Genomic DNA, 13,812 nt, shown 5'->3' with positions numbered 1-13,812 from the left:
GCGGAGACTGCGGGAACTGTGGGATAGCTACCCACAGTGCAACGCTCTGGAAGTCGAAGGTTGCCTCGGTACTGTAGACACACTCCGCCAACTAAATGCTGACTAAATGCACACAGAGCATTTGTGTAGGGACACACACAATTGACTGTATAAAAATGCTTTCTACAAACCCTACTTCTATAAATTCGACCTAATTTCGTAGTGTAGACATACCCCTAGAAATCATTCATGCTAAGGTCTAGAAAACACTGTTTTCCTGACAGGAATAAACTGTGAAAAAGGCTTTTCTCATAACAGACTGGAGACAACACTGTAGTAATTGGTATTTTTTGATACAGACAGACATTCAGCCACAAGTTGTTATGGACAATCTACCACAGAGGTTCAGCAATCACATCTTTCACTTAATTTTGCCTCTTCCCACTCCCAAAAAGAGGAAAGTTTGAAATACACTACAAATGACATTATTCCATGTAAAAGAGATCAACACAGGAGGGGCATATTGCTGAACTTTCACAAACTGCTTGCATTAACTTTTATTTTCTATTGGTTGAAATATTAAACAATGGAGACACTTACAGTTTCTTGCGTCAAAATGATTTGCTGGTACAAACCTTCAGTAATCCTTTTTTTAAGGTAAAAATCAGAGAGGTATGTTCTGAGAATCTGAAAAAATACCTAGGTGAAAAAGGAGAAATAAATATAAAACATAATCGATTTGATAAGACTTGTAAGGTCACAATGATAATCATTACTGGTGATTACATGTATGAATGAGGATGAGTTGTAAGTGAAAATATATTAATAGCAGAAAATATAATTTACTCTTAAAATAGTCATGCTCAGACTCTCCCAATTTTCCTGGGATAACATTCATTATCTTCCAGTATTTCTTACACTTCCTACACTCCTATAAGGACAGATGTAACTTTACATATCTAAGGCAACTGACAAATTTTAAAGCATACGCAAGGCCTTTCATCGAAGGATAACAAAGGGACTCACAAACATCAGACTTCATGTCTCTGCTTTGGGTAGCTATCACACAACGGCATGTTCAAATTAGGGTGGATCTTTTCTAAAACTTTATGTGTGCCCATCTGTAATGTCCTCACAAATGCCTGTAGTGTAATGCTTTCACCTTTAAGCTGCCATCTTGGGATTGCTCAACTGTATTTGTTTACCATTTGTAACCAAGCCACTCATTTGTATACCATCTGTAACCAAAGAGTTACAGGATCTGGGAAAATCCCAGGCCCTGGGAAGATCTCTTGAAAACAGACCTTCAATTAAATAGACTCTGATCAACTTCCCTGATCACAATATCGACAATAGCAAAAATATAACAAATTATATTTTAAATCTTTGGCAGAATCTTCACCCAAGTCTCTCCCACTTATCTCCTTGAAAGCCAGAGAGAAAAGATAGTAAATGGATTATTGTGGGGTTTTTAAATCTTAATCTTGAAAGTCAACAAATAAAGTTGTTGTTTGAATGTGTTCAGCTTAGCGGCAGGATATATGACTCTCTTTTTTTTTCCTCTCTCATTTACACCAAGTAGACACCATAGAAATCTCCACAATACATATTCAAAAAGTGGAATAGCTTTAAGTTAACACTTGATGGCTGAATTCCAAACTCTTTGCCATTAGTGTGGCTTCAAAGGACAAGAAGAAAGGGAAACATTAGCATACTGGATCCAAAATGGAGGAAGCTATTAAAATCCTTAGGGATGGATTCCTTGCTAACAAAAAATAATTCAAGGAGTCGCTTGACAAGTCAACGTTGCAGTTGAGTAGTATTTGGAAAACTTATTATCAATAGACTGGTTGGTAAAACAAGACTCAGTAGGTTACAAGAGATGATGACTTGTACCTCACCTGCTGACACTATGGGTATGAAAGGCAGAACGCACCCTCTGAAAATCAAACTGGAAGACAAAATGCTAATATTTCAAATACTGTCAAAATATCAGAATTAAAGCAAACTATGAAGATAATGAAGTCAAAACTGAAGTTTCTTTCTTTGAGACCTGACTCTCAGAAGCACTAAAATGGAACCTTCAAGACCGTGCCTTGGACCAAAAGCCTACTAATGAAAACCAACTCCTGCTACTCAGAGTGCAGTTTTATGACTCAAAGTTTTTCTCTGCCTTTTGTGGAATAGTGGAGCTTCTGGTCAGCAATCAAATGGTCTAATCAGCTGCCTTTCAAGGTTTCTGTTATGTTATGGCACAATGTTGTAACTTTTAGACCTGTCTACAAGTTAGTTATTGATCTTGAGATCAAATTCGTTGTTCTTAATTCACACAAATTGAAGATCATCTTAGACACTGATCCCAGAATTCTTTTAGTCTCCCATAGATGCCTTTTCAAGAAGATGGGGAGGAGCCCACCAAGAGAGGACACGTGAATGGGTCAAATCTACTCTCCAGGCTTACTCTGGTTCCTCTCCTTCCCAAGAGTGTTTAAAAGTCTGTTTAGAAAATGCTACCTCTTGAAACATGCTAATTGCATTAATCAGATTTACTTGTTTCTGACATAATGTGAGCATAATGGAGGTTTGGGTGTGGTGGGAGTGGGGGTGAAAGGATTATACCCAGTGTTTCGATTGCTTTAGTTAGGCTATAATTGTAATGTTACCCCCTTTTGACCTGATCAGTTACCTAAAAATTTGGGATTTTGTAGATTGATCCAGTTAACAACAGAAATTGGTGATGGAGTCAGGTGTTTCTTCAATGTAATCCTGTTTATTTACAAAGCATGTGTGATGTCTCATTTTCCTGAACACAGCAGGGATCAAACAATAGCATCCTTTCTCACAGTTTCAAGCCCCTTTCTTCCATTTAGCCCAAAAGCTTTATCACAGCTTTTTTTCAGGGCCACATTCCCAGTGCTTGTCCTTGGCTTTTTTTGCTGATGCTTCTCTCAACATACACACCACTCTACCAAGCAATACCCAGCATAAGCTCCTGCCCACATATATCAAATTCCTGAGCAGACTTTCCAGTGCCTTTGTGTTGGGTGGTACCATAAGGCCCTCTGGGTCTAGAACCCAGGCCTACAGAGGTACCAGGTAGCTAGCAGCTCCAGGCTGCTACCCAGCAGCAGATGTAACCATGGTGCGCTCCACTTCCCATAACCCTCTGTGGACACTGACTGTGGGACATTCCACCGCAAGGGTTTGACAGACTGCAGCCCCATGGCTCTTGATTGACTCCCTGCCCTATATAAATCCAAGGGGTGTTTCAGGAAGTGTTCAGGCAACAGTGGGGATCTTCTATGGTCGCCATGATTGTTCCTGCTCTTGAATTCCTGGCTTGACCTTGGATTGATTTGGATTTTGCCTCCTGACTCAGACCCTGACCCTTGGGACCCTGGCCTGGACTTGACTATGAATGCCTGTGCTCCTCCCAGACCCAGATTTGCCCCTACTCTGACTCTTGGCCCTGACTGCCCTTGTTGGGATCCTGACAAGTGACATGTATCTGTGTTTTGGTTGGAGGCACCTCTTGCTTATTACAACTTAAATGAGGGTAGTGGTTATACCCTCCTATTTGAATGTGGTTTAACCCCACCCATAACAGTAACAATAGTTCTGTATTGCACCGTATCTGTATCCCGTCTGCATTCTGTATTAAATCCTTACTCTTTTGTTTTAATCACAGAAGTCCATTTTGCCCAGTTTGTCCTTCTCTCCTTGTTAAAGGCTTCTTTTATTTTTATTTCCCCTTCTACTCCTCCCCCCATCCACATTTTTAATTGGGGTCAGGTTTTATTTTTCTCTCCACTGGAGAAGAATAGAGCCTTAAGCTTTTTTTTTTCTCCCCCTTTAAAAAAACAAAACATTGACTCTGGCTTACAAATCATGAGAATATTTGCAATTTGTGTTAACAAAAAAATCATCTGGTTTGTTTCCAATGGGATGTGAGAAAGGGGTGCTGCATACCTGGGCCAATGCTGGAACAGACCAGCGAATTAATTCTGACTCTCAGAGGGTTAAACAATCCTCTGTAATACCAGAATACTTCTCATTCTGCCCCAGCTCAGTTGTGCTGCCCAATGCATTGTGGGACACAATTAAGACTCCATCCACCCTACACCTCTGTCTGCCTACTCCCCAACCAATGGAGGCTGCTCTCTTCTTGTAACTTGTAATGTGGGTAGCCCATGCAGCAGAATAAGGGAGTACTTTGACTTCTATACCAAACTGAATCAGGGCAATTGTGCCCATCACAGTGGTAATGGATGTGTTATATTGACTTTTCATATATTACCTAAAGAATGCACAATCCTTGACATTGCAAAGCATTAACACCCATAATTGAAGACATAAATGTATCTACAAAATGTTTGTTTCTCTACATGCTCTAGGACAACATATTTTATGCAAAATTTATAGTCTTTCTTTCTTTCTTTCTTTCTTTCTTTCTTTCTTTCTTTCTTTCTTTCTTTCTTTCTTTCTTTCTTTCTTAAGGCCGGGGGGACCATTAGATTACCTAGTCTGGCCTTCTGTATAACACAGGGCATTAAATTTTACCCCGTCACTCCTGTATTGAGCCCATATATTCATGACATACAGACAAATAAAATATAGTGCAGTAAAAATACAATACTTTCCTCAGTGGAGTCTGATAGGCAGAGTGAATTATGTTGACTAGTTCCTAAGCTTTCTAAAGGAGCCCCCATCTCTAATTCAAATGGCTATATATAAAAAATTTGTACCTACCACCTGTTTTTCCCTTCTTAGTTCGGTATCAAGCAGCAGCAATTCTTTCAAAAGAAGACTATACAGGCACAGTTTAAAATCAAAACTAAAATAAAGCAGAGGTTTAACATTCATTAGCAGCAATCTACTTACACTGTGCTAAAGCATCATTGCAAAAACAAAACTGATAGAAAATGGTAACACTCTTGTAATTTTGTTTCCTTTTTTCTTTTAAGTGCTAAATTCTCACAAAAGCAGTCTTCCTGGAACAACAGTCAATTCAATTTTCATATTGTATTTTTTTTATACAAAGTACTTCAAAATGTTGCGGAATAAGAGATAAAAAGACACAATGCTTTAACACATTAGAGACACAACAACCTTCAAATAAACAGCAAGCCTAAACAATATGGATGGATGGTTAGAATAAGGGGGGGGGAGCTGTAATTTAAAATGGTAATAATAACACTTAGTATTTAATGTTTTACATCTCCACTTGTGCTGCAGTAACATTAACTGACTGATCCATGTCCCACCCTGTGACAAAGTTTCTTATTCCCTATGTTGCAGCTGGGGATACGAAGAGGTAAACATAGATATTTGCCTAGAGCCACACAGCAACTCAGTGGCAGAGCGAAAATTAGAACCTGGATAGACTCGGTGTTATTACAGCATGACTGTCACTATGGTATCTGAGCAGGGACCTATTTCCCCCACTGCAGGATGAGTAACTGCCGATTGATATGGGCAGAGTAGGCTCCCATGAGTTCCTGCCTCCACGCCCCATGATACAGGGCTAGATCCTGCAGGGTAATGACCACTCTGGCTCCAATTCAGCACATGCTTAAGGTTAAGTATGTGAGCTGTCCCACTGGGCTGGGAACAGTGTACTGGACACTTTGCAGGACTCAGCTCGCAGTTATTAGTCATTACTAAAGAGTAAGGTACTGCTCAGTCTAAGGGCTTGTCTACACTGGCAATTTACAGCGCTGCAACTTTCTTGCTCAAGGGTGTGAAAAAAACACCCCCCTGAATGCAGCAAGTTTCAGCGCTGTAAAGCGCCAGTGTAGACAGTGCCCCAGCGGTGGGAGCCACGCCCCTCATGGAGGTGATTTTTTTTTTGAGTGCCAGGACAATTCTCTCCCACCACTCTGCCGTGACTACACAAGCCACGTTAAAGCACTGCCATGGCAGTGCTTTAACATTGCCAGTATAGACTAGCCCTAAGTAAGGGTTGAATCTGGCCCTAAATATGTGCTTCGTAGTATTAAGGACTCAGTTCTGACACCCTTACTCATGTTTGTTTCTGTGCTACTACTGATTGGGTAAGGAACTAACAAGCATGAATAAGCATGACAGAATCAAACCCTAAGTTACTAGTATATTAAAAAAAACTGCTGTCCAGGGATTGATCCTTAGTAGGTGGAAAAGCTTTTGCATCCTGGTTTTAAAAGACTGGGAGGTGTTGAAAGGAAAGTAGTAGCAGTTCAGACTGTACTATGTGCATTGCTCATCCATAGTTATTTTTATGTATAGATTTGTATCAATGTTTTTAAATCAATGAAGACAATAAAATGATTGTATCATCAATGCAGTTTGGAGTGAGAAAGACAATAACAATCATTTTCAGCAGGAAGTGTTTTAGGAATCTTTGAAAATGTTGCTTATTATGAATCTGATCCTGTGAGGGGCTGAATCCTTTTACTTCCCAATGATTGTAATGGGAGTGGAGGGGGCTCAGCATCCTGTACAAAGCATGCTCAGTATCTGGCAGGATTGGATCCTATCTGATCAACAGCCTTTCAAAGCTAATATTGTAGTATTATCACAATACAGTAACAAGGATTTTTTCTCATCATAATGCTGTTAAACAAGGTTATTGTTGCCTGTACTCTTTTCCCCAGAATTCTGTCATAAGTAAACCAATTTGCAACACACAATATTATTCAGTTTACTTGGTTTCCAAGAAGGTTTAAGAGTAGCAGCCATGTTAGTCTGTATTCGCAAAAAGAAAAGGAGTACTTGTGGCATCTTAGAGACTAACAAATTTATTTAAGTTTGGACTGTATGGCTTCAACACATGGATTTAAGAACCCTGATTCTTCATCCATACCAAATCTATAGAAGTTCGTCTGAAAAAAACAAGCATGTGTTTTCAAATGATCAAACTTTATTGCAAGTTGTTTCTGTACCTCTCACAAGTCAGAACTTCAGGGAAACAGGTCACCTTCAGGAAGGCTCGGTCCTGAAATCTGTCATCACTAGTTGCAGAATGTATTGTTGTAGATGAACTACAGTCCTCCTTATCTTCATGACTCAAGGATCCAAGGCTGCTTGAAGTAGAAGTTTCCATTATCTGATTAGGCAGAACAGCCTGCTTTGGATTCTCATGCAAAGATGGATTGGATGATCCATCTGCAAGGGGCTAGGGACAAAGAAAATGTACGTGGTTCATACCAAATAATATTAAGACGATGAACAGCTCATGAATACTGGATACTTTCACAATTTTTTGCAATACTGTACACAACAAAATGTCTATTCAGAACTTATATTTTTAACTGGGAAATATGTTTTTCTACTAAATTATGAATATATTGCCTGTTTAAGGGCCAGATTCTGCAAAGTGCTGAATGTCTCTTGGGCCAAAGTCAATGGAAAACTTCCAGTTGACTAGAGTGGAAACTGGATCAGGCCCATGTGAAATGCTGAAGATTTCCATTCCAGTTGAGGACCGCTAGCACCACATAGGATAAGGCTGTATCAATTTGCTATAAACAACAACCCACTGTAAGGTAAGAGGCTTAATAGTAAATTTCTTCCAGTGTTTCCCACTTTACAATTTACAGTCACAGAAAGACTGTCACTACTTTTCACAAACAGTCTAAACTCTTACCCTAAATTTTTGATTGATTGGATAGACGACTTTTGCTTTTAATGCAAATGCTGTGATGTTACTGTTCAAAGAAGACTCATTTCCCTGTATGGAAACAACAGAAAAGTACTGTAAGCTTAAGTAAGAACAGCAGCTATGATTAGATCTTTAGCAGAAGTTCCATGCAGCCCTTTTGGTTGGATAGCTTAGGAATTTTATTGATCACAGATTGGTTTTGGACTTACACTCTGACACGAACCGTCTTCTCATGGTCCAGGTCAGAGCATGAAGCCCAAAGAAGAGGAGAACCTTCTATGGTTTTGTAATTGTTTTGGAAGTTTATTACCACAGCTCCATCTCCAAAAAGAACTTTGCTCCAGCAAGTGATGATAGACCATAGCTCATTTTCCTTCTCTTCCCCGTGCCTGCCCCCGCCCCCAATGAAAGAGAAATCCAGTTTTCCTTGACATTTTGAAATTTCTTTAATATATATGGCTAATGGAGATGCCTGAGGATAGGCTACCATGGTCTGAATAGAAATTTTAAATTTAAATACAGAAACAATAGATGATATAGAACTAAATTAAATTAAATAATTTTTCAAGAATGACTTAAAATATAAATACTGGAAAACCCTTAACTATGCCCCTGAGAAAAGACAGAGGTTCTTTCAAAAGGACTTTTTATAGATCATATATTCTGTTCAGCCTGTTGGCTGCAAATTACAGCCAGTCAGACTTCCTGTTCATGCTTTTTAGTTCATTTCTTCTTCACGCATAGCTGCAGTGTGGTGATCAGCTTTGGGTTACACAAAGTACACTGGGAATGTGGGCTACATACAATAACTGAGACTGTTTCAAACAAAGTTTTAGGAGATTTTTTAACTCTTGCATTTCTTGTATTACTAATGGAACAATCTGGTTTGCTGAAATTTATGCAGCTGCTAGTTCAAGGATTTTTGTAAGAAATGGCAAGGCACTAAGGGAGCCCAACAACAAACACTGAAATGAGCAGAGAAAATCAAAATGGGTCATGCATTGTGGCTGCACATAATGTCTGTTTCACTTCCAAACTTTATTTTTTGTTTCAACAACAACCGCAAGACAGAGAGGGCCAGGCGTCTAGACCGTCATACCCCTGCTCACACTGAGTAGTCCCACTGATTTATATGCATATACGCATGGCAATGGATAAAGTACTAGCATAACCAAGCGCATTTTTCATCTATGCTAGTTAATGAATTGGTGGCTTAGCCTTTGAACACCTTTTGTCAGCAGTAATTGAAACAAATTGGCCTTTTTTAAAAAGAGAGGGGATAAAACACCCTACAAATAACAAGGCTATACACTAAGGGCTTGTCTATACTGGCAATTTACAGCGCTGCAACTTTCTTGTTCAGGGTGTGAAAAAACACCGCCCTGAGTGCAGCAAGTTTCAGCGCTGTAAAGCGCCAGTGTAGACAGTGCCCCAGCACTGGGTGCCGCGCCCCTCGTGGAGGTGGTTTTGTTTAGAGTGCTGGGAGACCACACAGGCCACGTTAAAGCACTGCTGTGGCACTGCTTTAGCTTTGCCAATGTAGACTAGCCCTAAATGTGTTATAGAAGTGTTCTCATATTTGCGACATGTGTACTATAGAAATTACTGTAGTTAAGGACCTGATTCTGCCCTTCAATGGGACTACTGCTATGCATGAAGCTATGTACATGCCAAAGTATTTGCACAAGACTGGAGCACATGACTTACGAGGAGAGGCTGAGGGAACTGGGCTTGTTTAGTCTGCAGAAGAGTCGAGTGAGGGGGGATTTGATAGCAGCCTTCAACTACCTGAAGGGGGGTTCGAAAGAGGATGGAGGTAGGCTGTTCTCAATGGTGGCAAATGACAGAACAAGAAGCAATGGCCTCCAGTTGCAGTGGGGGAGGTCTAGGTTGGATATTAGGAAACACTATTTCACTAGGAGGGTGGTGAAGCACTGGAATGGGTTACCTAGGGAGGTCGTGGAATCTCTATCCTTAGAGGTTTTTAAGGCCTGGCTTGACAAAGCCCTGGCTGGGATGATTTAGTGGTTGTTGGTCCTGTTTTGAGCAGGGGATTGGACTAGATGACCTTCTGAGGTCTCTTCCAACCCTAATATTCTATGACTTTTCCCCAAAGGAAAAACTAATCATTGATATGAATAGAAAATATTTTCTGTTCACGACTAGTCCAAGAACATTCAGCCATTCAGCCATAAATTTGTCATCTATCTTGGACACATCTGAAATGAGAATTCATTTCCCATCAGAACTTTACAGTACATTTAAAGTGTCTATAACAAGAACTGGCTACAGTTAAAACGCTTGTACCTACTTCCATTTGCAAGCTAAGGACTGGGCTGGCTAGACAGGACCGACATGCTGTGGGTGAGCATAACTTATTTTTTATAGGCAGAATGAGGAGCACTGCTTAACTACACATTTTTAAAACAGTTGCATTCCTGACTCCCTTTACTGTGTGGAACGCAGCCAACTCAGTTTTAAATGAAAGGCAGTGAACTGAGATCATCAAAGTAATTCCTTTGATTCCTTTACACATTTTGTGGGTTTTGCAATAGTGGACCAACTCCTGACTAAGTTGGGATACAAAAGCCCCTGGTACCACTATGGGGGTGCTCCAGACCAGTCTGACAATCCTACAGACAGCCATATGAACATCTTAGTTACAACTGGGTTCCATGGAGCTGCAGAAGGGGGTGTAAAATTAGCTCCTCTCCCAGCTACCAGTCATCTGCAGACCCTGGCCTCTGTATCTCCCAAGATCATGGAGCTGCAGTAATCCCTCCAGAGCATCCTGTGAATGGGGAAAACGTGGGCCCTAGCAGAAGGGGAGGCTCAATCAGACCTCTTCAAAAAACCCAATCCTTTTGAATTTTTGGTTGTGACTTGTTGAATTTCTGCTCTCCCTGTTCTCAACTGTCTCTGGAGGGGGCTCCTTGCTCCCTGATAGTCCTCTAGTCCCAGCTGCCAGCTCTGGGGAGGTTTCAACAGGGTTGTTCATTTGACCCCGCACTCTGTCTTCAGCTGTCACTGGAAAGACTGATGCCCATGTACGGAAGTCTGAAGAGGGTAGGTGGAGGGCTAGAAGACATAGCTAAATTTGTGGAGATTGCGGGGGAGCTAAGGCAAGTTGGATTTGCTCAATGGGTTGGGGTAAAATGAGGCCAGCTGAGCATATGTGTAATTTGCCTTAACTACCCCCATATTCCAAACAGATACTCCCCCCACACCACAAGTTTAGCTGCCTAAGCTTCCAAACACTCCCCAGATACTCTTCAGATGTCAAAATTTGTTCAGCTCAATGTCTTATCCACACCACTGCTTGGGAGGGAGTGTATTGACCTTATATGACCATTGACTTCAGCTTAAAAATTTGCAAATGTGTAAAGATAATGAACTGATTTGCATAAAATGTCACAAATGGAGCAACACAAAACTTGGCAGCTATACATACCCACCTAACTTTTGACTTGGGACCTGAGATTCAGGTTTTGGGGGATTTCTCAGACACCTAAGACATTTTCCAAAATCACTGGACCTTTGTCACAGCCTGAAATAGCGCTCCTCAGGCACAGGGCCTGGGCAGATCTTTCCTAGGGAGTATCAGGGTTAGGTTTTGGTCCATACATATTACAGAAGTCTGACCATATTGCAAAGGCTATTGCATTTCACAAGCTAGAAGAGACACTTTTCCAGAAATTTGATATAACAGAAGAAAAACTTAGCTATATTTTTCACATGTTGAATTACAAGGCATTATATTCTTCCATTTAATGTAAAGATATGTTGGATGTATTCCAGAAACAACTCTTTCATACGAGCCAAAGAAAGAATCTCATCAGTATAGTTTTCTTCTAAAGGGTTATGAAGTAAACACTCTGTAGCATGATAAAAGTTGACCTGCCCTTTAATATTCAAAGCACATCACTTAAAAAATGAATGAGCAAACCTGTACCCACATACACAGAAACAGATCAGCTAAGATATATGAAACAATAGGATTACAGTAGAGCAGGACTGAACCCTAAGAATCCAACTCTCAGTATCTAAACAAACTGAGTGGAACCTTAACATAACGGTTTTGTGATCCATTTTACCCAGAGGCTGGATATTTTTGCCTCAGTCCTGCAGTTCTTACTCAAGAAAGAGTCCTAGTGAGTTCAGTGGGAGTCTTGCCTGAGTAAGGACAAGAGCACCGGTTCTCAACCTTTCCAGACTACTGTACCACTTTTAGGAGGCTGATTTGTCTTGCATACCCCAAGTTTCACTTCACTTAAAAACTACTTGCTTATAAAATCAGACATAAAATAGAAAAGTGTCCCAGCACACTGTTACTGAAAAATTGCTTCCTTTCTCATTTTTACCATATAATTATAAAATAAATCGATTGGCATATAAATATTGTACTTACATTTCTGTGTATAGTATATAGAGCAGTATAAACAAGTCATTGTCTACATGAAATTTTAGTTTGTACTGACTGTTAGTGCTTTTTATATAGCCTGTCACAAAACTAGGCAAATATCTAGATGAGTTGATATTAAGTCTGATTAAAGACTTGATGCTCTAGTCCAGTGGTTCTCAATCTTTTATAGTAAACTTCCCTAGTTTAGTGGATTTGTGCAATTAGATTACAGGCTCCTCTTCAGCTGTGAATTCTAATAATTTAAAGTCAGATGAAAATGCTTCACAGGAAATACCCAAATTTGCTGGGTGCTGGCAAGGCAGTTGTGGGAAAGAAGCGGGAATATTGGCTGCTACCCTCAAATTCGTAATATGATGGTAGAGTGGGAAATAATTCCAGTGGATTTGAATGGGATTTTGCCTGAGTAAAGACTGTTAAATTGTGCCAGGTAAATGTAAGTGAAATCATATTTCCAGGTATCAACAGATTCTAGGTTCAGGGTCCTTATTCCTTTGTTCACTGAGTCTCTGATTTACTGCGTTCAGTTTCCAATCTCTTTATTACATCTGTATGGGAATTATCATAACTTTTGAAGGGCCAGATCCCAGGCCTGCTGAAATCAATGGCATTTAGATCAGCTGCTAAGTAAAGCAGGCTAGAATATCAGACAAAATAGACGTCTACAAAAGGAATAAATTCTTACTTCGAGCACCATTTCCTCCTCTGACATTTGAGTTTCTGTTTTCTTCTTTCTGGGTAAGGGTACATTTTCATCAAGATGTCCGTGTACATCCGAGCGAAAGCTTTCCAGAAGCCTTTGGGAATCATCTTTCTGAAATCCCAAAGCAGGAAAATAAAATGCAACTCAAACCACCTCGATTCATCTGACATCTTAGATGGTCCTGTTTTATTTATAGTAATATCCTGTGAAAGTTACAAAGTAGGTACAAATGATTATTTTAGACTAATTATTTCAGTTTTCTGAAAATGAGTAATAAGCTTATAGACTGAGGGAACATTTTTTAGTTTCTTTAGTTTCTTTCTACATTTGATTTACTCTTCTTCCCCAGAGCTGGAGATCTGGCCCATGGAAAGGTGAAAGACTCTGGTAATTGTACATTCAGTGCCAAGACGCCTTCTTCCCACCCCCACCCCACAGCATCAAATGACTGCAGTATTGAGGAGCGGCAATGGAACTACTCATGTGATGAAGTTACACAGGTGCACACAGTGTTTTGGACCCAAGTAATGGACTAGGAAAAATCAGTGAGAATAGACCATGCACCAGGTATAGGATGGGTGAGAAAAGCTACAAGTTTGAAAGCATCAGTGCTTAGGAAACTTCAACCAGTACAGAATGCTGTAGTGTGTCATCTCAGTAGTACGGGCTACTGCATTCACATCAAACCTGTCCACCACTCTCCAGACTAGCTTCTCATAGACTAATGAGTCAAGTTCCAGGTCTTGGTCTGTATCTTGAAGGCACTCAATGACGTGGGTCTAGGATATCCAAAAGATCACCTAAAGCTCTTGGATGAGGACCATTGTTCCATGCTGCTTCTCAGTGAAACATTTTCTAATAAGGGTAAATCTCATTGATGCAGGTGACAGAACTTTCTGAAGGGGATGGGGATCTAAGACTAGGGAAAGAGTATCTAGGGGAGCTAAGGTCCATCACCAACTTCCACTCCAAGTGTAAGGTGCACTTCTTTGACCTGCCTTCTCTTACAACCATATAGCAACATGTATATTAAACAAAACCCCCACCAAAACCTCCACTGTACACACTTTC

General features: G+C 40.3%; 1 protein-coding gene across 6 annotated transcripts in view; it reads right to left on the bottom strand.

Moving 5' to 3' along the window:
- EVC (EvC ciliary complex subunit 1) overlaps positions 1-13,812 on the bottom strand; it is a 79,329-nt gene that overhangs the window by 59,268 nt on the left and 6,249 nt on the right. For all 6 annotated transcript variants that reach the window (XR_005292569.2, XM_038399541.2, XM_043512458.1 and 3 more), the window contains exons 2-6: positions 12,724-12,852; positions 7,604-7,687; positions 6,900-7,132; positions 4,729-4,813; positions 580-678 (exon numbers count right to left, since the gene is read on the bottom strand). Coding sequence is in view for 5 of the 6 variants with exons in the window: in XM_038399541.2 (XP_038255469.1) it covers positions 580-678; positions 4,729-4,813; positions 6,900-7,132; positions 7,604-7,687; positions 12,724-12,852 (630 nt within the window). In the remaining variant the exon portion in view is untranslated. The remainder of the gene's footprint in view (positions 1-579; positions 679-4,728; positions 4,814-6,899; positions 7,133-7,603; positions 7,688-12,723; positions 12,853-13,812) is intronic.

The sequence above is a fragment of the Dermochelys coriacea genome, chromosome 4 (genome assembly GCF_009764565.3).
Source record: "Dermochelys coriacea isolate rDerCor1 chromosome 4, rDerCor1.pri.v4, whole genome shotgun sequence".
Classification (NCBI taxonomy): domain Eukaryota; kingdom Metazoa; phylum Chordata; order Testudines; family Dermochelyidae; genus Dermochelys; species Dermochelys coriacea.
Note: the sequence above shows the minus strand (reverse complement) of the source record. Positions and strands in the feature narration are given on the sequence as shown.